Source organism: Dreissena polymorpha, chromosome 12 (assembly GCF_020536995.1).
Source record: "Dreissena polymorpha isolate Duluth1 chromosome 12, UMN_Dpol_1.0, whole genome shotgun sequence".
Lineage (NCBI taxonomy): Eukaryota > Metazoa > Mollusca > Bivalvia > Myida > Dreissenidae > Dreissena > Dreissena polymorpha.
This window is the reverse complement of record NC_068366.1, coordinates 22,577,274-22,604,642: the sequence shown is the minus strand read 5'-3', so window position 1 is coordinate 22,604,642 and position 27,369 is coordinate 22,577,274. Positions and strand designations below refer to the sequence as shown.

The 27,369-nt window shown below is 35.7% G+C and overlaps 1 protein-coding gene across 1 annotated transcript in view; it reads left to right on the top strand.

Moving 5' to 3' along the window:
• Window positions 1–27,369, top strand: part of LOC127854167 (spondin-1-like) — a 76,982-nt gene that overhangs the window by 32,811 nt on the left and 16,802 nt on the right. Inside the window, exons 3-6 of the mRNA XM_052389165.1 lie at window positions 999–1,126; window positions 11,402–11,478; window positions 16,023–16,169; window positions 21,387–21,538. Of these exons, the coding sequence (XP_052245125.1) occupies window positions 999–1,126; window positions 11,402–11,478; window positions 16,023–16,169; window positions 21,387–21,538 (504 nt within the window). The remainder of the gene's footprint in view (window positions 1–998; window positions 1,127–11,401; window positions 11,479–16,022; window positions 16,170–21,386; window positions 21,539–27,369) is intronic.

Sequence of the window (27,369 nt, the reverse complement as noted above, 5' to 3'; positions counted from 1 at the left end):
AAATAATCCGCTTCACACTTATCGATACTCTTTGAAATCATAATTGCCTGCACATATTAATTCAACGAAGTCGGGAATCAGCAAAGACATTAAATTGTGAATAAAATTAACGCTTTTATTTTCAAAGCAACGACTTGATCAGGCTTGCAAGTAGGCGCCCTAAATGATTGTCGAGACAAAGTAGATATAATCCTTGCAGTTTTTATTAAGCATTATGTGAGCTATTTCCGAATCATTTATTACGATCGTCTAAATTGCGTTCGTGTTGCCGGTATAAATTTTATCTCCAGAATATACCGCTGTGATTCTTGATATACTCATTTAAAAGTTTATTAATGGTATTTTTTTGAAATGCCGATATTCATGTCGTTTCCTAGACGCAAATAAAACATTTGCAGCGGGTAAATGATGTTTAGTTTGCATCATGGAAACTCATTATAAAACTGTAAAACTACTCGTATTAATGATGGTGTAAATTGCGTCGAGTGGATGACTATGATGATATAGATCTGAACGATGATATTAATATCGTTATTGATATTGATATTTATATTTAGATGATGTTGATGCTGCTTAAAATTGTCCCGAGTATGATTACCAAAATGATAATGATCAGACTGCGACTGTTAATACTGATTATTATCCTGTGGATTCGGATGGTCTTAATAACAATGATAATAATACAGGTGACATTTTCTATGTACTAGACTCGTTCTTGGAGAATTGCACATGCCAATCAGGAACCACACTTTCCGCCTGAACTGAATTTACTTTTATAAGAGACCTCCTTAAAACGAAAAATTCCACTATAGAGGAAAGTGTCGTTATTGTGTCGTTCTGTCGTTATGCCCTTATTAGCCTGTGAATACTTTACGTGCTAATCTTGGATAACACTTTACGTCTAGGAAACGACATGAATATCGGCACATGAATATCGGCACATGCATTAAGCCCAGTTTTTCCAGAACCAGGATCACATATATTGCACAATATTTCAGGTGCCCACTGACCACGTTAAGGAGGCGGAGAACTGCGGTCACGTGGTGGTCACACACCACTACCTGGACAAGAAGAACAAGATTAAGGTCAACTGGACCGCGCCGGATACCGGCTGCGTCATCTTCCGGTGAGTTACGTCATTCATGTGTCTCACGCATTTAGTTCGTGCACACGATACGTTGATTGTTTATGTATAGCTCAGCAAAAAGAGTCACTCTGAGAGCGTTTAAAGGTCAATTATGCTGTATAGCTGGTGTACATGCAAAGTTACAAAAGTGTTTCGAATCCTGCTCAATCCTTACAAGTAATGGATGTTCTCAGAAAAAAAAGAAGGTTTGTAAGGGCTACCGCACAAGATATTTCCTTACTCGTAATTGGCGTCGGCCTGGAGGGCGGCGACTTGTATGTAATGCATTGTTTTTTCGCTTATGGGAGGAGAAGTTATTTTACGGATCAATGTATATATTTTTGTTTTAAGAATATCTTGCATAGTGGTGATTTTTTTGTGTAAATTAGTGTAAATAAGTACTGCATTTGTGCCTATTAAATTTATTACAACATTTATTGCCAATAATGCAAAGCTAATTGTTTTGATTAACAACTGATCCACAACTGATCACAGGGGAAAGATCACAGGGACTGGGCAAATATGCGAAACTTTCTGGTTTTGTATAAAAGCAAATGATGTTTTGTATAAAAACAAAACATAATCAAAATATATTTATTTTGTGGTTTTTCTAATTTGCTTATTTAGTGGAGAATCAATGTTGTACGATATTTAACGACCTATCGCGCAAACAAGTTTATTGGAAGGCGTAGTGGTACGAAAACGTACAATGTATTAGTTTATTAATAGACATATAATAACGATCGCTATACACAGCTTCACCAAATAGCAGTACATGAGTGAATGTCAGCCGGAATAGCACAGTTGGGAGAGCGTTAGACTGAAGTTGTTTACGCAACAATCATTAATAGGCCCCCGGTTCAATCCCGGGTTCCGGCACGAACGGAACAGTTCGGCGGCTGACAATTGTTTCAGTCAGGTTAATATATATAATAAAGCTTTATTTTATGTAGACATTTTAAAATCCATTTTACTACAATTGGACATTTTTATTAAAATAAATGGATGCAACGAGGTGACAATGTTAATTAAAATTTCTTACATCACTTAAATATCTTATAAAAAATACACGTTTTTTTATATAAACAAATAAAAGCAAACAACACATCTATTATCCATGTATTTTTATGGTTGTCTATCATAGGCCTATCCCTACCACATAAAGAGCGCGAAGCGCGACACGTATAATTGATTGTAACAATGAGTTGCGATAAAGGAAGCAGCCGCTTATCAAGGAGGAGCTGTGTCCCAGCAACCCGTTTCCCTAGAGTCAAGCACTCATCGGAGTTTTTTTTTAAGAACCACATATAGAGCGCGAAGCGCGACACGTATTACTATCCAGGTGGTATGGGCCCTTTAGCATTATCTGACCATTACGTCCATAGTTATCTTCCTTAGAATTTGAGAAATTGTGAAATCCTTGTTCGAAGTCCAAAATTTTCATCCGATTTTTCCCAAACTTTCACAGGTTTTTTTTTATTAATGAGGACCCAACCCAAACTGTAATATGAGCAATATCGGACCATAAGTCCAGAATTATGTCTCTTTGAATTTCAAAATAAAAGTGAAAAACTGCTTGGTTAGATGAATATGTCAACATTTTTTATCAGATTCTTTCCAAACTTACAGTGTCTTCATATCAATGAGAATTTTTAACTCATTTAAAATGAGAAACATCGGGACAATAAGTCCAGAATTTCTATTTAATTTGACAAAATAAACAATTTCCACTTGTTTAGAAAATTTCACAGCTTTCTTCTGAATCTTTCCAAACTTGTTAAGTGTTTTTATATCAGTATTACTCGAACCCTATTGAAAATGATGAATATCGGAGCAATAAATCTATTATGACCTTTTACTGAATTTCAAAGTATTGTGAAATGCAGCTTCTTTATACAATTTACAGTTTTCATTCATTTTTTTTCAAACTTTTACAATGTTTTCATATCAATCAGTACTCAACACCTATCGTAAATGTGCAGCGTAAGAATAAGTTCAGAATAATCTCCCCTTGAAGTTGATAAAAATATGAAATTACGCTTACAAGATGAAGCAGATTTTTTAAAACCTACACAGTTCTGTTCCATTAATGAAAACTGCACACGGATATCAGTAAAAAAGGAAACCAATGTAAATAAAATGAACTATGAAATATTTGGGAGTTACAACACAAAATCATAGATAATGGTTATTTGGGGGTTATAACACAACATCATTAATGATGGTTATTTGGGAGTTATAACACAAAATCATAATTAATAATGGTTATACCAGTATCTTTTTCTATTTTGTTTAAAATAATCGGCCAATATATTAATATTGACAGTAGAAAAAAAATCGTTCCATGTAACTTCATTGAGTGCCTTTTTCACTGAAATTCCCGACGCCCTTTGATGCTTTGCATCAATACTTATCTTGTAACCCTTATTTATCAACACCGAAAAATATAAATGGGGCTTTGAATTGTCTTAATATCGTTGATTTTCCCGAGTAATCCAATTGTTTTTTCATGTAACAAATCGAAAGAGGTAATCCGAGTGGCCTTATCTGTTTCATATTTGCCTGTCTTGCATAAGATATAAACGCATTTTATGACCCCCTTAACACTAAACCGCAAAACGCATGTTATAACATGTTATCTAACAACGGGTATGAACTTCTCCGACGTAGATTTTCTTGCAATTACATGTAAAACCAGTTGGTACGTAATCTGCATCTGGCTATAACGATACATTTGTCAAATAAATAACCGTCAACGACTTATTTTACGGTCGCTACACCCACATATTGCTTGATTAAGAAAATAACGGCGTTTGCCACATGATATCAACGTTTGCAACGTGACAATAAGTCATGTTTTCAGAAGAATCGGATGGATATTTTTTATTACAAACTCTTCCCACTGAATTTTGTTTGTCATGCTTGTAGCCTTAATCTACGTATGAAACTAACTTATCATGCTCTATCACTATTGAATATAATTATAAATTGCACAGGCTAACATGTATTATTCAATAAAAAGTTTAAAAGCATTGCTTTAAAAAATAATTGTTGTGGTTTCCAAATTAAAAATGTTGTCCATAAAGAGCCTAATCAGCCTGTTGAACACTTTAAAAACATAGTGTCAGATTCACTTGTGCCCCTCAGTTATTTTATTTTTGTTAGAAAAACAAACAATGACAGATGAATAACGCGTTAATTTAAAGAAAGACATAGACAAACGAGTAGCTAATAGATGCCTTTTCTAAGATCTATCGCCATAATTCTTATTTCTTGCCAATTCACCGCCTCGAGAACTTGAACACTTAAAAACATCATACAAAATAATGTATTACTTGAAAAAAAAACGTGACACAAAAAATTAATATAACTCACTATTTTGTCTTGCCGCTATATATATATATATATATATATATATATATATATATATATATATATATATATATATATATATATATATATATATATATATATATATATATATATATATAACGATAAAACCAAATTTCCGTCCCAAAAAAGTAATATTTCGACCTGTGTTCGTATTTTATACATGGAGAATAAACAATACCAAACATAAAAGTAACCGAACAGAACAAAACGCAAGTCTGTATGCATCCTTGTGGCCAATTGGGGTGATATATTAGACATGGTAATGTTACACCACCATAGTGCCATCAGCAACTGAAGGCTTGGCGCAGTCTATTATGCCCGAGCGCGCAATGTGAAGTAGATAAATTACAGTCTATTGTTGTTTAGACTTAGTATTTGATCGCAGTTAGTACGAATTAGCACGTGACACTTTGGAGGGACGACCCGACCTGGCATGGCATGTGATTGGGTCATCAGTCACCGGGACACATTTCCGTGGCACATCGAAATGCGGGTGTGTATCCTGATGTCATCACAATGCTCTGGGTTTTTCTCAATGTATACACGGTTTTAAGGCGTACCAAATGTGTGTTTGTTACTATTTTTTTGGTATTCCATATTTAGTTTTCAATCATGTAAATTGCTTCATTGGATAAGATTTGCAAAATTAACTTTCCCTTTCAAACAGGAAAGCAACTTGGAGATTTTGAAGCTTTCTGTAATTGACTATCCTTCCTGGAGTGGGAAAACACTCGTTTATTGAAAATAATGATGGAACAGTTCGGCTGACTTACATGCAGTATTTGCTTTTGGAAATGTTTGCAGAAACAAGCAACATGCTAAGCTCTAATGATATTCTACTTGTGACGTAGCTTGAAACTGCAGCGATAAACCGAACAAAGTAGTACTGTCCTTAGTAAACAGAGGTTTTCAAATGTTTTGAGTGGCGATATTAAATATTTATCTAAATTCAAATGCTCGGTAAACATTACATAAACGATTGTAGCAATTTAGACGATATTAAACCGCCTTAAACGTAACTTAATTAATATGCGTATAGATCGAAGAACTCTTTTTCTTTGTATGACCATCGTTGTCAACAGTGAGTCTTATATTTATGTAAAGATCATTTTCGATCTTTTTGATAAAATGTAAATAATGCACAGGCGTAAACAGCTACATAAATCTCGATACACCAATTACGATTTGCACAACAATTGTCACCATATGTTATATACATACAAATCAAACCAAAACGAACCAATTGGTTGTATCTGGACTAAGGCAGCATTGTTACATCATAGGGTGCTTTTTTTAATGTGCTGTGTTTTACTCAAACTTGCCATTTTAAAAGCTAGAATTTAACTTTGAAAGTGATGTGTATCGGATGTTATGCAAAAGCGAACATATGAAGTGTCTTCAGCGCTTTGTTTTATCTTTATCTTGCAGTTCGTCGTGAAGTCCAGATCGTTGAAGAATTGTAACGTATCGTTACGTTGCATTCAGTTCATCGACCAACCTGACATTTTGTCAAAAGAGTATTAATGGGTGTCTTATTTTATCGCTTCGACACTATACATATTTAATATAAAACAAGATGTGTTTGTGAAAACACATATTCCCCCATATATTTGACCTTTGACCTTGAAGGATGACATTAACCTTGACCTTTCAACACTCAAAATGTGCAGCTCCATGATATACACATGCATGCCAAATACATACAAAACATTCCTATGCGATGGGTATTGAAATAGCGAAACATGCATACAGTCACGTTTATTGAGATGAATCTTCTGACGGCAAATGCGGAGGTACACGGAAACATAACGTTTTTTTGTGCAAAGATCGCCGCAGTATGACGTAGCATGTTTCTCGTATAACATCTGGAACATCAAACAACTCGGCTCTCCCATAGGACACAAGTTTCTGCTGAGATAAAGCACGTGTAAATCAAGCTCGTTCATGAGACCTTTGACGTGCTTGCTAAACACCGAACCTTCTTCTTAAACACAATAATTCATATCCCACATGTCATCTGAGATAACCCTCGAAAAAAAGCACCTTTCATCGCTTTCGCGTTTTCTAAAAGAACTTTTAATGGTTTATTTAAAAAAAATATCGAACATTCTTAAGTCGCTAAGAATTCTGCAAATGCGTTGTGGTAGTTAACGAGATTTCAAATAACGTAGTCTGCTACTGAATGCAACCGTTCGCTTTTCTCACACTGTCCCACTGCCAAAAGCGATAAGAAATGCAAATAGTATACTCAAAATGCATTTAATTAAATGCGAGTGTTACAGTGTTAGAGATTACTTAATGTTTTATGTTAATCTCTAACCAAATATCCGTCTTAAAGACGCTTGCAGCTATCGTATGTTGAAAGTGTCGAATTCTGCTTTTTAAAACACTTTCTATAGTTCAAAAGAAAACTTGCACATGACAAACCGGTAATTATTGAATGATGTGACCGCATCATCTAAGCTACCCATTACATAAGCCGGACAAACATGCTGTATTGCTTTCCCTTAAATAACTGTATATGGTTTACTTTTTTATTTTGATGTGTGTAGATTCCATCCATGTTGGGATTAAAAAAAACTTCCCGTGTAACGACGGTTAGTCATTGCTCGATAATATTCTATATAATTTTAATTCCAGTGATTTTAAAGACGACTTTCCGTCAAACGTTAACTGAAATCACATCATGTTTATGGAATTAAAAACTATTTTGTTGGCATGATATGAACGAGTTGGTTTTGTCAAAATGAAAATGTCTTAGCATATTTGCAAAAGTTTAACGAGTTCGCACAATTTGACATTTACCGTTTTTGTGTTTACCGTGTCATCAACATTGAATTATACTTGACGCTCATCAATGTTGTTGCGTCATTTATGTGAACGAATGATAAACAACTGCCGCGTGAACACTAATAGTCGGACCGATTGAACAAACAATTAATGTATACAAAATATCAGTCTATTTTTTTCGGCCAATAGTCCCTCCGAGCGGATGATACAGAATGGAAAAAGAATGTATTATGTATCAACAGACGACCACCACATGTAAACATGCATCAAAACAGAGGGCAATGTATCAGCCTTACGTCAATATGACTTTGCATACACAACGGGCATTGTCGCTCGACAACAAAAATTGCACCGGAGGATTCCGCGCGTTCCATGCGTCCTAAAGCGCCGATAATAATCTCGAGATTCTTGTCAGAGTTCATAAACAACGACTGCTAATGTCTCACCGCGCTGTCACGCCTCTGACAGTTTACCACCAAAATACACTCAAAAAGTTTGATGCCGCGGGTTATAATGAAGCAAATTTTGCTTAATTTGCTCATTTTCGTCATTTGATTTTTGAACCACTGATCATCGCTATTGGAGTTATCTTTGTAGTGCTTAATCGATGTTAAGTAGTGTTTGAAAACACAGTTGAAGCGAGGTTTGTGTTTTAAACTCGTTGCGATTTACGAGTTCTCTATTAAGTTTATAAAGAATTACGAAATCGTGCTCAGACGTTATTGAATTAGTATGTTCGAATTCCGCAATTAAAGTCGAAAATATTCGCATTTCTTTACACGTTTTTGAAAAAGGCAAATTGGGTCGAGTATAAAAAAACTTTTAAGCAAATCTGCAAACTAAATCACATGGGATAATTCAACTTTCATGTTTATACAAATTTAACGAAAATACTTATGGTAAATTCCTCAGTCCGGCTTTGGTGCTGTTTTATCATCTACTCTATGTGAAACTTCAATTTAATTTTTAGGAGCATGTACAGCTAGATGCATGTATTCCTATCAGCCGACTCGCGCTTAATTTTATTAAAATATACACCAATTAAGTTATAATTCGTTTTTGAAACCGATTTGTTGTAAAAGCAATACAAATGATGATTGCGACGCATGTTGTTTATCTAATTAGTTCTGTCTATTGGATGCAATGAAACAGTTCATAAGCAACCCATGAGAATAGATAAGCCGACTGATAAAACAATAAAACACTTAGCTGAATGTCTGACGCCGTAACCTTACCCTATTAATTCGACCCGCCGTACCCTGTCACTTCGACCTACCGGGTTTCGCTGCCACTTTGGTCATAACTGTCACAATGTCCGTTTATCTCTTTTTTAATTGGCGTCATAACACGGTTATCGGGTCTGGGTAGTTAGGTCACACCCAGATTGCGTAACCTTTGTGTCAGAGTGTAAGCACTCTGTCGTCGGTAAAGCGAAAGTCGTTTCTTTACTTAGATATGAGCCTGGCTCTGCGAAAGGGGGGTTAAATGCATGTGCGTAAAGTTTTGTACCAGATTAGCCTGTGCAGTCCGCACAGGCTAATCAGGGATGACACTTTCCGCTTAAATGGTATTTTCCGTTTAAAGGAAGTCCCTTTTTACCGAAAATCTAGTTTAAGCGGAAAGTGTCGTCCCTGATTAGTCTGTGCGGACTGCACAGGCTAATCTGGGACGACACTTTACGCACATGCATTATGCCCAGTTTTCTCAGAACAAGACACATATGGTCAGTGTGTCATGTAGCACAGCCAATTGTCTGCTTAAGACGATCAAAAGGAAACATGAAAGGGACATTTGTACAATCTTTGGGTGTGAACAATAATGGTCTAAATCTTTAGTTCTAGCTCTAATATACGCGGACATCTTTAAACTAAATTTTCTTTTATTGACGTATCGTTTAAATAAATTTCTTGTAAATATTAATTAAAAGGGCATTTCGACGGCTGAACTGATCATAGAAATAGGAGTATCCCTTGGAACGAAGTTGAGCCTCATTCTGCGAAAACTGTGCTTAACGCATGTGCGTTAAGTGGCGTCACATATCAACCTGTGCAGTCCGCACCGTCTTATCACTCTAATCACGAACAAGAGTTGTCATCTAAACTGAATTTTCGTTAAGAAGAGACCTCCTTAAAACGAAACAGTCCTTTAAATTGTCGTTCCTGATTTTGTTCGGACTGCACAGGTTAATCTGGGATGACACTTTACGCACATGAATTAAGCCCAGTTTTCTCAGAACGAGAACGTAGCTCATTCTTTAAATGGTTGCAGATTTTTTGGGAGATACTACTGGTATTATATATTTTAAGAGTAGTGATGACTTATCGATGCACTTTTATCACAGAGACGACACATATGAGAGAACTTTGATCTACACAGGGCTGGTATACGGTAACGACTTTTAAATAGGTTTGGTGTCATGTTGTTTCTTTTATCACTAACTGGCTCGAATCATTTACTCCCTTGTGAACTATAAATGGCTCATTACTAAATTCAAGTTTTCGTACATAACGGTTACTCTATCAATCTAAACACTGAGTCAGTGTTCAGAGCGCAAAATAAAGTCGCTTTTTAAGGTTGATTTGATAGAGGCGGCAATAACATTAAGATAGTTGGATAAAAGCGCAAATTGAATTAATTTTCTCAAATCTCAATCAGAAGTTCCTTTATTATCATTTATCCAACAAACGGGTGCTTTTAAAAGATTTTAATCACGCACAGGATCACCGTTTCCAGTGTTTATGTGTTTGTAATCCTGTGTGGGTTCTTACAAACGCTAGCCCGTGGATTCTACGTGCAATTTGCCGCCGAGGAAATGTGTTTTACAAGCCGTTGTGTTTCCGTCGACAATCCTGCAAAATGAGTCAATTTCTGCTGCAATTATTTGTATGTTTTGGAAGCATATGTGTATATTGTGACATGTGAGCGATAGTGTGGATTGCTATGGGGTGCATATGTGATAATGAATTTTGTATAAAAGGAGCGTTCCTCTTTGGAAATTTTGCATAAAATAAACGACCGTGCATAAACGAAATTGATAAAGAGATATACAATTCATTGTGATATTGATTTTACACTTGAGAGATTATTGCTATATATGTACTTTACTCCCAAAATATTTTTATAACATTCTTTTTTGAAACACTTCAATAAACAAAGATTCGTCAATAGCGATCGTTTGATAAAGTCTTAGTACTAAAACACTAAACGGTTTTTTTTTGCAGAAATTAGATCTCATAAAAATTTCACCGACACAAAATAAAAAACGCATTGAAATCGAATAATGTAAATTTTGCGAGCATCTATTGCTTAGTATCTAAACAGGCGATAGCCTGTGATGCTTTGGAGCAAATTACATTTCATTCCAACCAAAAGCTTTCGACTACAATTTAATGTGTTTCTTGCAAACGAAATAGTTTTCACGAAAATAAATTTCTCTTTCACACGAATTTGTATTTGAGCGTGCATTTGAATATTTTTTGTACAATAAAGCAGCTTTTAAATTTATGTCGTCGACGTGAACTTTGCTGTCTATCAATAATCAGTATTATGATCAAACAAGCAATGCAAACCACAAAACCACAACACCGATACTAACATTCATCGTTAAACGATTACACAGATCTATCTTCGGTGTTTTCGAGAACTTTATTTATCTATAAGACTCGCGTCATGCGAAAACGGTTGTTATATAATTTTCGTAGTCTGGTAAGGAGCTATCCTACCTGCAATAAACGAACAGTTTCGTGGTCTTAGAAGCGGGTGTTATGACTCCTATACCGATGCAGTTGCCTGTCTGGCGCTTTACCCTTTGCATTTTGCATGCTGGGAAATTTGTCGTCTGCAAAAATGTCGTCTGCTGAATTTCTAAAATTAGCATTTACTTTGATTTTTTTTCCAAAGAATACTATCAGAATAGCAAACAGTTTGGATCCTGATGAGACGCCACGTTCTGTGGCGTCTCATCTGGATTCAAACTGTTTGCAAAGGCCTTCAAAATTCGGTTCCAGCACTGGAAGAGTTAATGCACGGTTTTGGTATGTTCAAATGCCCGGCATCGCACAACCCTGGGTATACTTTGTTGTACTATTTCAGAGCCACTGTCATATCCGAGGAGGCGAACCGCTGGTACAAGGATGACGGGGGTCTTACGCTAAGAATCTGTGACGAAGGTGAGTTTTTGCCAACCATTGAATCTCGTGCAGGGAAAACCGGGCTTAAGTGCCATTAAGTTTCATTTTTGTGTAAGAATTGATTTTTTTTTGTATAATTTACATGGTTTGTTAAAATTAACAAATTCATATGCACATAATTATTTTATTTGAAGCATGGTCATAATACCAAATGGTAAGAACAGTGGTTGGACTGCATTAATAGTTGTCCACTCATTTAATATTCAACATTTATTGTATACATAAAGACTTCAATATACCGGTTAATGCTTTATGATTTGTATGTGTTTGGCGACGTCACTGTGTATAACTTGAAGCTTATTAGTTTTCCTCGCAATACGTTAACTATGTTGTTGACTTGTTTTGTTAACCCGTTGTCTGCCATCTAATTCTGTTCGGAATAACTATAGAAAATGCTACACAGAACTTGCAGAAAATGCCGTAACAGATGCACATAAAAATTAGCAGACATTGGGGAATAGCATGTTTAATGATACAATCGGTATATCAGTGACATATTACGAGTTTCAAAAGCTAAGACAACGTGACTGTTGACGTCACGTGATATTTTACTGGCACGTGTCAAACGAGAAATTTTCATTGGTTTTGATTTTTCTTAAGCGTTTTAGCAATACTTCGGTCTGTAAAGCGCCGGAATTTTATGGAATCTTAATTAAAATGATTTCTCACAGATCCTAGCGATAAGCTGATTGTTTCTGGCATTGAATGGTTAGCTTCGACAACATCTGTCTGGTATTTTAATACGGCACTTGTCAGAGGTTTTTATTAGTTACATTTAACCGCGCGTGGGTTACAGTAATTGATTATGCAATGAACAATGTAAGTGGAGGAATTGCCTCAAATTAAACTTTTTGAAAGTTTTCTTCTATTTAACTGTTTGGCCTTCATTCCCATTCCAAGTTCCTTTTGTTTATTTCGATATTCCGTAAAAAAAAGCCATTTTGATTAAAATGAGCGAATTCGTTACGCTGTGGTCGATGATGGTCGATTAATTTTGCAAGAACCATAAAAAAAATTAAAACAAATACAGGCGAACCCTTATAGCTAGAACTCGCCTTGACCGACAACTAAAGCTCGAGCCATCCGGAATTCGAGCTGCGTGAAAATTGTGTCCGGACCTGTAAAAACAGCTCGAGCCACCCTCGCAAATTCGAGCCATCCGACAGAAATTTATATGAATATATAGCAAATAATAAATAATAATCGGTGCTTCGAAGAGAATTCGAGCTTACCGGAAATTCGAGCCAAGCGAGTTTGAGCCATCGGGTTTCGACTGTATGCACATGCAATCAAAATCTATATATTTAAGTTGCACAGTAATCAAAACTGTACATAAAGAGTTGTTTTTTTAATTCAATTTTTGAGATGGCAGATTAAAATTTAAGGACTCGTACCTGTAAATCAGTACGACGTGACACGTTAAAAATAACAACACGCGGTAAGTCGCAAGGTTTATAAATTATCATCATTTCACGGACATGTAAACTACCACGATAATGTTTGTTTAATGAGGTACGATCGATCTAGCGTATGTAAGACATTACCCGACAGTGTTTTGGGCGAGACAACCAGCCTGAAATCGCTGTTTGACATCTCGTCTCTCAACATTGAAATAATGCACAGCAAAAAGTACATATTGGAAACGCAAGCACCTGAAAGAATGCCTGAAGTAAGTTCATTTGAAGGGTGTTGATGAAATGAGTCGCGTTCTGAGAAAACTGGGCTTACTGCATGTGCGTAAAGTGTCGTCCCAGATTAGCCTGTGCAGTCCGCACAGGCTAATCAGGGACGACACTTTCCACTTTAATGGTATTTTGCGTTTCGAGGAAGTCCCTCCTTACCGAAAATCAAGTTTAGGCGGAAAGTGTCTTCCCTGATTAGCCTGTACGGACTGAACAGGCTAATCTGGGATGACACTTTACGCACATGCATTAAGCCCAGTTTTATCAGAATAAGGCTTAAATGTTCTTTCCCCTTGTTTCGGTACACAGATGTAATTCTGTTTCTTCAAGCTTATTTGACGAAGCTCCGTTGACGGAGTTACAAGTCGATCGGTTCTTTTCGGGGTGATACGGGGTTTTAAAGTTCGCATAATTATGGCCTTCGTATCTTCTTTATGTTTGAATTCTTTACTATGCACACAGTTGTCGTTCTTGGACTATTATGAACCTATAATTTACATTTAAATACTGTAAAATTATGTATATTTGTCGGCATTAAAATTCGTGTTTATTGTAATGATTTTTTTGTGGACATGTACATTTGTGATTTTTTTTATTTTTGAAAAATGAGGCATTTTCCTACGTGTTTCTGCTAAATTCTTGGTTCGGTGAATCCACGAAATCTACGAAAATTAATGTCCTTTGTATATGTAGGTATTTTGTAGTATACCGGTAGGCATAGTTTAAGTTTGGTAAATGATACCAGAATTATATTTCCGTCGAGACGAACACATACAAAAATCATGTATATATTTTTAATTTTATTTTATTGTTCACAAACACATGCATTTTATATAAAAAGTACAACTACTCACAGGTTTCAGATGTTGTTCTAATTACACGTTTGCAGGAAATGAATATCATGATAAGTTGCAAATGCGAAGGCAATCTTGACAGATTTGGGTGTTTTAATGCATTCTAGAAAAGTGATACACAATAAAATCACTTTCGAAACTGGTTTTATCATGCGTTATCGAAGCATTTAGCGATAATTATACGTTTAGATTTCGTACTGGTGTGAAGAAAACAATACATCACCGGTGGCTATGTTTGCAGCATGTATCGCGTTACCTAATGTATGATGTCATTATGCTACCAGCGTAAAATTCGATTGAAGCCATATGTACTTTAAATATTTTAATTTTCTTGGTTGTATATTCTCAATGCTCTTTAACATTAAAGGGATTTGTTGAACACAATAAAATGCCTATGTTTTGTCTGTGACCTTTTTTACAAGGTTGAGAAAATCTTCCTAAATACCAGCAGATCAATAAAGTAAATAAGATTTACATATTAAACCTTTATATAAATGTTTCCTTTCGAGTGCACGACGTGATGCGTACAAACCAGGGAAAACCTTGACTAAGTTATGTTTAGAGCGGTTCATTTCGGTATAACCACAACGTTTTTTTCAGACTAGATATTTCTGATTATTTTTGTTCACTTCGATGGCCAGTCGTAAGTTGAGGAAATAAACATCATCAGGGACATGCGAGATAGGCAATGTTTGTCAACGTGCTGGCGGACACTCTGGTGACATTGTTATAGTAATGAAGAATGAAAGACGAGAAAGTGCTAGCATCGACATCAAAGTAATGTCGTAATATTGTCGTTAAAGTGTCACGTAATGAAATGTGCCGTAATCGAGTATAAGCTTTCGACAAACTTAGCGTAATATTCCGTCATAAATGTGGTTGTTTCGGCATTCAAATTTGTAATGATAAAAAACAATATAACTTGACCCAATTGTCGAAACGCACGGAATATATTCCGCATTCACTTCGTTGTAAAAAATCATAAGCATAGCGTATTATGTGAACGAGGGTTCGGGGGGGGGGGGGGGGGGGGGCTGGATCCCAGATTTCTTTAAAAGCGTATCAGCGGGGCTGAAATTAAGATTATATTTTCCCCATTCGAGTTAATGTAAAGCAACTGAATTTTTAATTATAAGGCTAAATAGTAATATACGTCTATTCGGTATACTGACCATATTTAAATGTTCATAAGTTCTTGGTTGTATGTTCATGACCACCAAGGGTTTTCTCGAGGAATACAAACTGCATGTTAACTATGCTGAGCACGAGACTCGAAATCGGATAAAAAGGCGAGGTCTTCAAACAAATCTTTCACATGGCATTCCGATTCTGCACATATGTTTATCTACGTTTAACATATTTTCATACTTTCTCTGTCTCACTGAATGTGAAGTACCGATCTTGTCAACAATTGCACGTGCAAGACACGTGGTCAATGCACCCTAGAATATCTGTGTATCAACCAATACTTAAAACGATTTTTTCGTACCGTATGCCGTTAAATCAGTACGCTATGGCTGATCTGGGACGGTAGAAGAACATATGTGTCGTGTTATGAGAAAACTGGGCATAATACATGTGAGTAAAGTGTCGTCCCATATTAGCCTGTGCAGTCCGCACAGGCTAATCAGGGACGAAATTTTCCGCTTTTATGGAATTTTTCGTTTTAAGGAAGTCCCTTCTTACCGAAAATCATGTTAAGGCGGAAAGTGTCGTCCCTGATTAGCCTGTGCGGACAGCACAGGCTAATCTGGGACGACACTTTAAGCACAAGCATTATACCCAGTTTTCTCAGAACGCGACTCATATGAATACTATGAATGATCGAAACATAAATATCATAAAATTGGGAAGTCCCGTTCCTGAGCAGGCTGCACGGAGGACTCCGCACGAAGTTTCAACAAGCTCGGCGGGGACGGCACTTTAAACACATGCATTTACCTCGATATACCCATAACACGGCTCTTATAAATTTCAACCATTTTAGAACCGGAAGTGATTAAGGCCCAAGGGGACGTGCCGGCTCTGCGGGACTCCCCGGAATGCTGCGCATGCGGAGAGGCGCGATACAAGATGGTGTTCCAGGGGCTGTGGTCGCGACAGACTCACCCTAAAGACTTCCCGTCCGGAAAAGGTTGGTGTAAACACTTTCCGCTTTTATTTTATTGTTTGTTATAAGGAAGTCTCTTCTAAGCAAATTCTTCTTTTGGGGGAAAAGTGTCTCTCTGATTAGCCTGTGCAGAAGTGCACAGGCTATTCTGGGACGATACTTCATGCATATGCATTAAACCCCGTTTTCCCAGATATCTGATCCCGACATACTCACTCTAAAGACTTAACATGAGGAAAAGGTATGAGTATAGTCATTTTACTAGATTGTAAGTATTATGATAAGAAAAAGGTACTAAGTGTATTTCATAAACTTGCGTGCAAAGTGCAAAACAAAGGTACCACTATATATGTGCATGCCACGTCATAAACCTCGAAGACACTAACCATCTTCTGTATGCATCTTTCATGTTAATTATTATACATAATATGTGTATGCTATGTTATCATAATATAAATAATGTTCAAAGTAAGGAAAGTCCCACAGATATAGTTCACAACAACCGCAATATACTAAAGGAATTTACGCGATTTCAATATTTCAGTTTTCATTAAAGTTGCCCATACGGTTGTTTCCTGGCTATCGCATATATCTATTTCACGGCCCAAGATTGCATTCAAATGTGTCAAGTTAATCACTTTATAAAATATGTAAAATGTCATAAAACTTGCACATTAACAAATGCGAACACCGTTTTCATGGCAAGCACATTTTTGGGGTCACCTGTTTTCGTGTTTTTTATGTTGTCAAATTGGTGTCATATTCATCAAAACTGCATCAAAAATGTATACAGTGTATTTTTTATACCAGTTTTTGGTTTTACTTTGCATAACTGTTTTGCAATATTTTGAACGGACAAAATAAATTTTCAAGCTTTGTATCTGAACTTGTTCTTCATTTGTGTGGATTATAAACCATCAGTTTTCAAACAATTACCGTTGCGTTTATATAATGTACATCTGTTCACAAAGTTAATTCAACAAGTTCTTACTCTAGCAAGTTTCGAAGACTCATATAATTATGTTTATCACGGACATCTGCGATTAGTAAAGCTCTTAGATAGTATTGATTCCGATGTTATACTTCGCTTGTTGTTGATTTAAGGTAGTCCAGTGTATTTTTTTAAATACATGTAGAAGTCTAAACTTCTTGGCCTTTGATTTTAGGAGTGTAGCTTATGAGAAAACAGGGCTTACTCGATATGCATAAAGAGTCGTTCCAGATAAGCAAGTGCAGTCCGCACATTAATTAAATTCCGTTTTCCCAGATTAACTCTCAAATTTTGAAAGCCTTACATTTAAAATTTGAAGTCTTTAGGATCTCAGATTTGAAATACCATGTGGTATACATGTAATGTTTTTTTAAGGCAACACACATTTTCAGTAAGAGTTTATTGGCCTTTTTTAGAGATACAGATCTATATATAGAGAATGACTTAAACGTTCATATAGTTATTTCACTGCCACATGATTGAACCTCAGTGACTGCAATTTTGAAATACTGAAACGTCCATAAACAGCTGTGACAAAAACTGGGAGCAAATTACCTGCAAAACCCTTATAATTAACATCAAATTCCAAAACTCAGTAATTAAACAAGAGTGTCGTAAATCCTTAATAAACAGGACCCAGATAATCAATTAACATGATACACCTGGTTAAAAAGTTGTTAACAGTATCAATGTTTTGATAACACGTTAATTGTCACTTGTCCGGTTTAACGTCAAACCAATGCCGAGAAAGCCGACGTACCGTAGTAAACTTTCATGCGGTGTCAACTGGTAAAGAATTTGAGTTTAGTGTTGTTCATGGTATACGTCAGGAAATCACATTAAATTTCACATTAAAGAAACAATAAAGCCATGTTTAGTTACAGTTTGTTGCGTTTCTGACGTTAAAGGTTACCTATTTGACAATGCTAACTTTAACCTTTTCAGGACGAAAGTAACATTTATATTGAATATTATATTGATCTAGTGTCCAGATAATGGCGGAAATACGATAATTTTTAAATTTGTCAAAGTTAATTAGCATGATTTTTAAACGAAACGAGTCGTTTTCATAGTTAAGTCAAGTTGATTCGCATTAATTAACTGGAAGTCATACAATGATAAATTAAGGACTGTACATTTTCAACATTGTGTGATTTGATAGCGTCGGAACGACTGCTAATGCGATTTTTGATACATTGTATGTATTGCTAAGAACTATTGAACAGTGACTTCTTGATTTGGTACATGATAAAAAATAATCTAAGGACTGAATATGCTGTAAAATGACGCTATAATCACTCAAAGCAAACGTCTTCTTGGCGTTTTGAAACCTTGGTTAACAGAATTAATATAGACCATGCACTCCAACAACAAGAAAGTATTGCGAGTTGCAGTTAAACGTGGTACTGAAAATATGTGAATTTTGATGTCGTTTAGCAATATGTCATGGAAAATAAAAATACTATTCAATCAAAACGCGAAAAAAATATTGCGGCAGTTAACAATAAAATCTATTGTTTCTAACTCGGTGCATGCAGGACACACATTTCCTTGCTGTTGTAGACAAATTCAGGCACAATTCGGTCGAATAGACATTGCTTGTTAGATATATGAATGATTTACATGCGCCCGTGTAAATAAAACGCCCATTAATATCGCGATTGTTGGATGTAAGACACTTAATTTATTCCCCAGCGAGAACAACTTCTTGGAAAATATATTACCTGTAAAATATGCTTACACTGTCTTTTTGATTTACGACCTTTAGTTGTCGTAAAATTCGTACTGCGTTGCGATAATTTTCAACGAGCAAAACCTTTTAATTTATAGTCGCTCTCTCTTATCATTTACAAAATAACATTAGACCACAAAATATGTTGTGCTTTTTAGTAAAGACAAGATCATTTAATGGTTTTATGGTATTGGTGTTGTCTGAATTGAATGCAAAATATAAAAAATACATTTAACATATTGATAGACCCGCCCCATGAAACGCTTTCTTTTATGCGATTTCAATTATTTACGATTTAAGTGAGTTTTAAAGTCGTTCGTGGATAACATACTGATATTTATACCTATTGGCCAATCATTCGCGAGTTTGAAATCTTATACAAAACGAATATTTTGATTGCTCTATATACAATATAATAGAAGTCTTACATTTTGATTATATGCACTCCTGATTTTTGTAACGAAACCTACATTTTCTTAAATATGACTAAGAGTGTAGTTGCAATAATTCAACTCTCAGCTTTATAACTCAATGGTAAGCTGATAGTTGCAATGCGCCGGCCTTTGCCCATGGGTGCAAAATTTAATCAACAATGCAATGGTTAAGGAACACTGAAACTGCAAGATCTTATCAACGTTTACCTGTCTAAACCACAAACTCATACGAATGGTACCATTAAAACAATAAATAATTGCTTTTTATTGACTTAGTTTTGCTTTAGTACGCTGTATCCGCCATATTGGAAAATTGACCCAATATTGGTGAGGTCGCAGTACACCAATATTTTGCACGTCGGGTTATGTGTTGGAGCCTACAAAGTCGATAACGATGTGTTATTCGATACAGAATACACTGTTTCAAATTTAAACATAAAACATGTCAGCGAGGAAAGTGTGTTGAAACATCGTCGTGTTTTTATAGGGTGCATGCAAAGGATAACATCCGTAGGTTGCCATTCAGGTAAATTAAACATGTTTATGAAGTTTATTCATTATTTTCCTCCATTTGTCTCGAACGACGTCTGTTTAGTGAAGCGCGAGGATTCGCTGCGCTGAACTGCACCCATGTTTATGAAGGGGTGCATATGGACTGCCAGAGCCGCCATAGCAAAAATTATCAAAGGCTCTGGCAGTCCGTTTATATGGACTAAATGAGAGTGCAGCTCTACATTTTTATATTCAGTATATACTTTAATGAATTGAATACTTCATGCACCAGTATAGCAACATGGACTTCAGTAATACATAATCATTTTAAACAAGGATTAATAAATCGAATTCATTCATAGAACGCTTAGACTTGTTTTCCCTTTTTTATGTCGGATCAAGTTGTTTATTTGCTACTATAAGCAGATTCAGTAGCTCACTTTTTAAATAACACTGAAATTCATAAATTACACACTCAGGCGATTTCGTTCGCGTTAAATGTCGGTGTCGATTAAACGCTTGATACGACGTATAAACAAGCGCCAAGCTGATCATAAAATATATATCATATTGAAATCATCGAATAAGTTAATTAATAATTATTTCGATTTAAAGCAAATAAGATTTTAATACGTCATTTGCCAATTACGAAAACGATAGTATATATTACGGCGACATAACCATAATAAAACTGAACGTTCATTGTTTTAATGTAACACAGTCAGACGTTTGCGCAGTCAACGCTCGAGAAACTATTCAGTTTGCTTTGCTTGGATTGCTTTGTTCAGTTTAATATCTATCAGAAATGTATGGTCTGTTCAAGTAGTTCTTCTTAAAGTACTTTACATATACTAGTTGTCATTTTCAGTGCAAATGGTTTTTCAAGTATTTACAGAGTATGTTTTATTTATTTTTCATGATAGTAATATGCATGTGTATTCGTTAAAGGACAGCTGTTGTTGTGAAAGAAGAAGTTGCAGACTTCAATGTCACTTTAGCACTGTTAAACTTTCAGCGCTGCATATTCGGTTCAGAAAAGTTTGACTTTAAGCGCTTTATATTAAGTAAAGCAATGTCTTACTTTAAGCGCTATGTATTAAGTGTAGCACGGTTAAACTTTCAGCGCTTCATATTAAGTTTAATACGGTTTAAATCGTAGCGCTATATAGAGTATATCTTGAATTAACTTGTAGCGCTACATACATGTATTAAGTATAGCACGGTTTAACTTTACGCGCTATATAATTTATAAAGTATCGCACGGTTTGAATATTAGCGCTTAATATTAAGTACAGCACGGTCTGACTGTAAGCGCTCAATATTAAGTACAGCACGGTCTGACTGTAAGCGCTTAATATTAAGTACAGCACGGTCTGACTGTAAGCGCTTAATATAAATTTCAGCACGGTCTGACTGTAAGCGCTCAATATTAAGTACAGCCCGGTCTGACTGTAAGCGCTTATATTAAGTGCAACACGGTCTGACTTTTTGAGCCATGTATTGAGTATTGCAAAAGTGTTGTTGTTCTCCGTATATTATACATAATATTATATAGATATTGAATAACCGACCACGTGTTGCCCGTATTTCAGACGCGTACCTGCTGCACTGGTCAAACATTGTCGGCGCAACACACACGGACGACTTCTACATCTGGGAGTACGGGGGGTTCGCGGAGAAGGGTGTCCGCGAGGTATGCGAGTATGGATACTCTAGCGTCCTCGAGCAGAACATGAAGGAAAACGTGAGTATAATCCTATTTTCCTTTAACCCAATTATACCTAGCGTCTAGAAAAAGGGCCTTGGCAAACAGCGTAGACCGAGATGAGACGCCGCATGATGCGGCATCTCATCAGGGTCTGCGCTGATTGCTTAAAGGACTTTCTGTAAGAAATATTCTAAATATAGAAATAAATATACTAGACATCCCTTATTTTGGAAATAAATTGATCCAACTTGGAAGGATGGGAGAGTCCACTAGGCTTAAATGGGTTAAGCTTTCAATGTTCAATGTAGCATGATGGAAAACGTGAGTATGTGACTCTTGTTTTTTCCAAATGTTTAAGTGCAATGTAGCATAAAGAAAAACGTGAGTATGTGACTCTTGTTTTTTCCAAATGTTTAAGTGCAATGTAGCATAAAGAAAAACGTGAGTATGTGACTCTTGTTTTTTCCAAATGTTTCAGTGCAATGTAGCATAAAGAAAAACGTGAGTATGTGACTCTTGTTTTTTCCAAATGTTTAAGTGCAATGTAGCATAAAGAAAAACGTGAGTATGTGACTCTTGTTTTTTTCCAAATGTTTAAGTGCAATGTAGCATAAAGAAAAACGTGAGTATTTGACTCTTGTTTTTTCCAAATGTTTAAGTGCAATGTAGCATAAAGAAAAACGTGAGTATGTGACTCTTGTTTTTTCCAAATGTTTAAGTGCAATGTAGCATAAAGAAAAACGTGAGTATGTGACTCTTGTTTTTTCCAAATGTTTAAGTGCAATGTAGCATAAAGAAAAACGTGAGTATGTGACTCTTGTTTTTTCCAAATGTTTAAGTGCAATGTAGCAGAAAGGAAAACGTGAGTTTGTGACTCTTGTTTTTCCAAATGTTTAAGTGCAATGTAGCATAAAAAAAACGTGAGTATGTGACTCTTGTTTTTTTCGAAATGTTTAAGTGCAATGTAGCATAAAGAAAAACGTGAGTATGTGACTCTTATTTCTTCATTTTGTTTAAGTGCAATCATCTTAAGCAAAACGTGAATACACTCTTGCGTTTTGAATTTTTTTATGTTCAATGTAGAGTGAAGGAAAACTAAAGTACACTCATTTTTTTATTAAAATTTTATAAAGGGCGTTGTATGTTTTGGGATCGATAGTAGCGAAGATCTTAGACTTATTGACATATTCATATGGATTCCTAGTTTTTAGCGACATGGAAACCCTGCCCCAAATGGTCAATGTAGATCTTGTTTTTTTCTAGATAAGAGTCTCATTTTGAGTAAAATGGGCTAAATACATTTGCGTGAAGTGTCATCAGCAGAGTCTAATCTGGGACGAAACTTTCCGCTTTTATGGATTTGTGTGTGTAAATGGAGACTCCTCTTACAATAAATCCAATTCAGGCGGAACGTGTCGTCCCTGATTAGACAGTACGGATTGCACAGGCTAATCTAGGACGACACTTTATGCACATGCATTAAGCCCCGTTTTCACAAACCTTTAAATTCCAATGCTCAGATAAAACATACTCATTCCCATCGGTGAATATTTTCAGCTAACCCATGAATGCCTAGTGGACTCTCCCATCCTCTAAATTGGATCAATTTATTTCTAAAATTAGGGATGTCTAGTATATGTATATTTATTTCTTTATTTAGAATATTTCTTACAGAAATTCCTTTAAGCAAACAGCGCAGACACTGATGAGACGCCCCATGATGCGGCGTCTCATCTGGGTCTACGCTGTTTGCCAAGGCCTTTTTCTAGACACTAGGCATAAATGGGTTAAGAATATGTTTGAGATACAGAACGGCATTAGCCGTATGGCCTCGTGTGTCTTTAACAAGAGACTTGAAGGCTCCTAGCGTAGACGGATGAGAATCCCATCAATTTACAACACGTTAAATACACTACACAATACACATATATTTAATATTCGTATCTCATTATAAATAATCTATGTCGTACAATATAAAGGCTGTTGTAAACCTGGACATACGAGAATCTATGTGGGTGGTGTTATGCATTTCAATTATGTCTTATAGAATGAGAACATAGGCAACCTGGGGCTTCTGTAATGTATCCAAACCCGTTTGTGCTTCATTAGGCGATTTCATGAAGTTAAGAGACATAAATTATACCTTGTAAAACGTATTTGATGATGAGATTCTCTATATTATTGCCTGAAATGTGATCCAAATTATGATAGCATTTACAGACATCGATGTAAATCATCATCCCGTTTCTTTGCCTCAAGCGGCGTTCAAATAAAGACGGGTTAAATAACATCTCTACATGGTATCATAGATTATGTACGTATGCTTGGATGTTACCAGCGAACATTTTTAAAGTTCGTATTTAACCCATTTATGCCTAGTGGACTCTCCCATCCTTCTAAATTGGATCAATTTATTTCCAAAATTAGAGATGTCTAGTATATTTATTTCTATATTTAGAATATTTTTTACAGCAATTCCTTTAAGCAAACAGCGCAGACCCTGATGAGACGCCGCATCATGTGGCGTCTCATCTGGGTCTACGCTGTTTGCCAAGGCCTTTTTTTCTAGACTCTAGGCATAAATGGGTTAATATCATCTTATATCAAAATGGAGCCTAAAATATTTAGTTCGAACAGAAAAACAACAAAGTTAAAGATAAATAAAATCCCAAGCGTAACTCCAGACTAACCTTCGCGTTTGCCACGAGCTACTATGTCTACTGCTCAGTCAAGAAAGGTTTCTTTGTCTCATTCCGCGCCGTCTGTTTCGGACCTACGCTGACGGCATTTTACATAAGACCAATTTTCGGTTGACGCAAGTCATACTTTAGTATGGTCTGTTCGTGTCGTTGAAACAAAAAAATGTTTCTAAGAAATCCACTATATAATGGACATGTTCATAATTTATGTCAAGACATATTATTAAAGCCACTAAGTCTAAATATTTCATTCGCATTTTAAGGATAATGGGAGTAGGTGTGTATCGCCGCATAGATGAGAACATACGTAATAATTTTGTGCTTTCCATAGGTACTGTGTACTAAATACAATTAAGTGATCCACTGTCGACGGTTTTTCATTCATATTAAATGAACGATGTCTTTTACAGCGTAAAAATACATTAATTCTTATTGACTACAAAACGACCAAGACATTGTATTAGCACTGATATAATGCTCATCGTCAAAATCATTTCAATATTAACATTTCACGAAATATGTCAAAGGTTCTGTTTCTAACAAATTATAATCATTGAATAGTATGATCTTTTGACTAAAAAACAACATGGTAAAACATTACCATATGTAATTTCTATTATTGAAGTGAACAATTAACCCATTTATGCCTAGCGTCTAAAAATAAGGCATTGGCAAACAGCGTAGACCCAGATAAGACGCCGCATGATGCAACGTCTCATCAGGGTCTGCGCTGTTTGCTTAAAGAAATTTCCGTAAGAAATGTTCTGAATATAGAAAAAAAATATATACTAGACATCCCTAATTTTGGAAATAAATTGATCCACTTTAGAAGCAAAAACGGAACTCCCTCTTAACAAAACTGCCAACTTCACAGTAACGCTCGATTGGTCATTGTCAACTAGGTACTACTTAAAAGTGCCCCTGGTAATCTGAAGTATACTAAAAAAATCCCGGGGTACGGAAAATCAACTAAAACATCGGAGTATGGCCAGGTGCCTTTAAGCTTTTTTCCGTACCTGATACATTGTAGTATTCTAAGATTAACCGGGGTACCTTTATGTAGTACACGAGACGGCAACGACCGATTGAGCTACAGTAACATCAAAAGCGGTCGCGTCTAACATTCTGTATCTCAACAATTCTGCCGCTTTTTGGGCTCCATCGGTGGCGATTTGACGGGTGTTAAGTGGCTATTGAGACCGTGCGGCCATTCAAATAAACACACACACACACACACACCCAATAAAAATTTAATTTTAATAAATTCATGGATAATTCAAATACGATCTTAAAGCCATACTTCGCCGTGGGGTATTTAGCGATTAGGTGGCCGAACTATTTACACGCCGACCATCTCCTGTTTAATATCATATTTGATAAATTTGTATAGATAGGGTTCAAAAGTTCACTATAATGTTTAATTGGAGTCATAAGTCCAAAGTTGATACAATTTGGTGGTAACAGCTTTGCTTTTGAAAGGATGTTTGATTAAATATCGGAAATGTACTTTGCGTAGGTTTAATGTTTCATGTTTATTGACGGAATGAGTAGTTTAATTAAAATGAAAATGTAAACACTCGAAACAAAGTACAATCATGCCACTACTTGACATTCCAATTAAAATCACATGACTGTTATATTTCATTTGTGATTATTTACAAATACATTTTAAATAATCTAGCCTTATTTACTTTTACCCTTTTTTCAATGAAACCCGTATCTTCGTTTGCATTAAGTACCGGCGACCATAGGAGGATTCGCCGCAAGAATTAGTATGTCCGCCTCGTGTTCGTAAAAACAAATATGTGCAACCCCCGTTCGAATTGTATATCAGTGCAGCCCATGGTTTTTATTAGAGGGTATATACTGGAATCACCCTGGCCATTTTATCTGTCTGTTTATCTATACGTCCGCCCGCCTGAGGGTAGAAACAAGCATATTCGTAGGCATTTTACACGCTTTCAACGTACAACAATTTACTTTAATGCATATTTGCTCATGATGTTAAGTTTTACACGTGCAATTTTAAAAATTGCAACAGTTTTGCATTTTGTTTCAAGTAGCATGTTTTATTATTATATGATCGATAATATACACTTTAAACAGATAAGTGTTTTTTTTTAAATATAAAACCAATATTATGCATAAGTATGCTGTCGTTGATATATCCTGTGATAAAGTAGAACGGGTAAGTAAGCTTTTTAACCCATTTATGCCTAGTGGACTCCCATCCTTCTAAATTGGATCAATTTATTTCCAAAATTAGTGATGTCTTGTATATTTATTTCTATATTTAGAGTATTTCTTACAGAAATTCCTTTAAGCAAAATGCGCAGATCCAGATGAGACGCCGAATCATGCCTTTTGCTAGACGCTAGGCATAAATGGGTTAATACATTCAAGCTTTTAAATTTAAAAATAGAAACGACTTTATTTATTATGGTCGTAACATCGAATTGCATTTTTTATAAATCCTCCCAGTCTTATTTTAATCTTCATGACGACAATGGGCCTGTCTATTTCAGCTACACAATGAGGAATGATGGTATTTGTTAAATAGTCAGCCTGTCAGACTTCAAAGGACAGGTGACTCAAAATAATCATTAAATATAATGTCATTGAGCGTTGATACGTTACACTGCTATTCATTTTCAATTTATATTTTAATAAAACGTACCAATATCTTACACACGACGTTGTACGAACAGTGGGAATATAATTTGGAATTGTTGAGTCAAACACTTTGCCATTTGTGGTGGCACATGCTCTGATTGTAATCTGAGTCGATAACGAGCATACCGTGTATAAGGTATATTCCTATCAATTTGATTATTTGTTTAAAACTAATTGTTCGACGGATAAAGCAAAATAGATAATTATGAAGCAATTTGCAAGTCATCTTGTTAAAAGACCCGGGCAAAGGTCGATTAAAATTCAAACTAAGACTTTCTATGAAGCAAAGATCTATTAATAATCATATAGATCTCGTTTTCGCCGCGCGAATTCCCGATACTTTTTATTGGTCTGAGTGGATGTTTTCAATCTTTGTTTATTTGTAGATCTTCGTCTGGAGTGTGGTTCTTCATCCATGTTATAAAAAATGAATGTTTTGTTAATTGTATTGCTTTTCATTGTTATCATACTCCCTGAAATTATTGAAAGAAATGT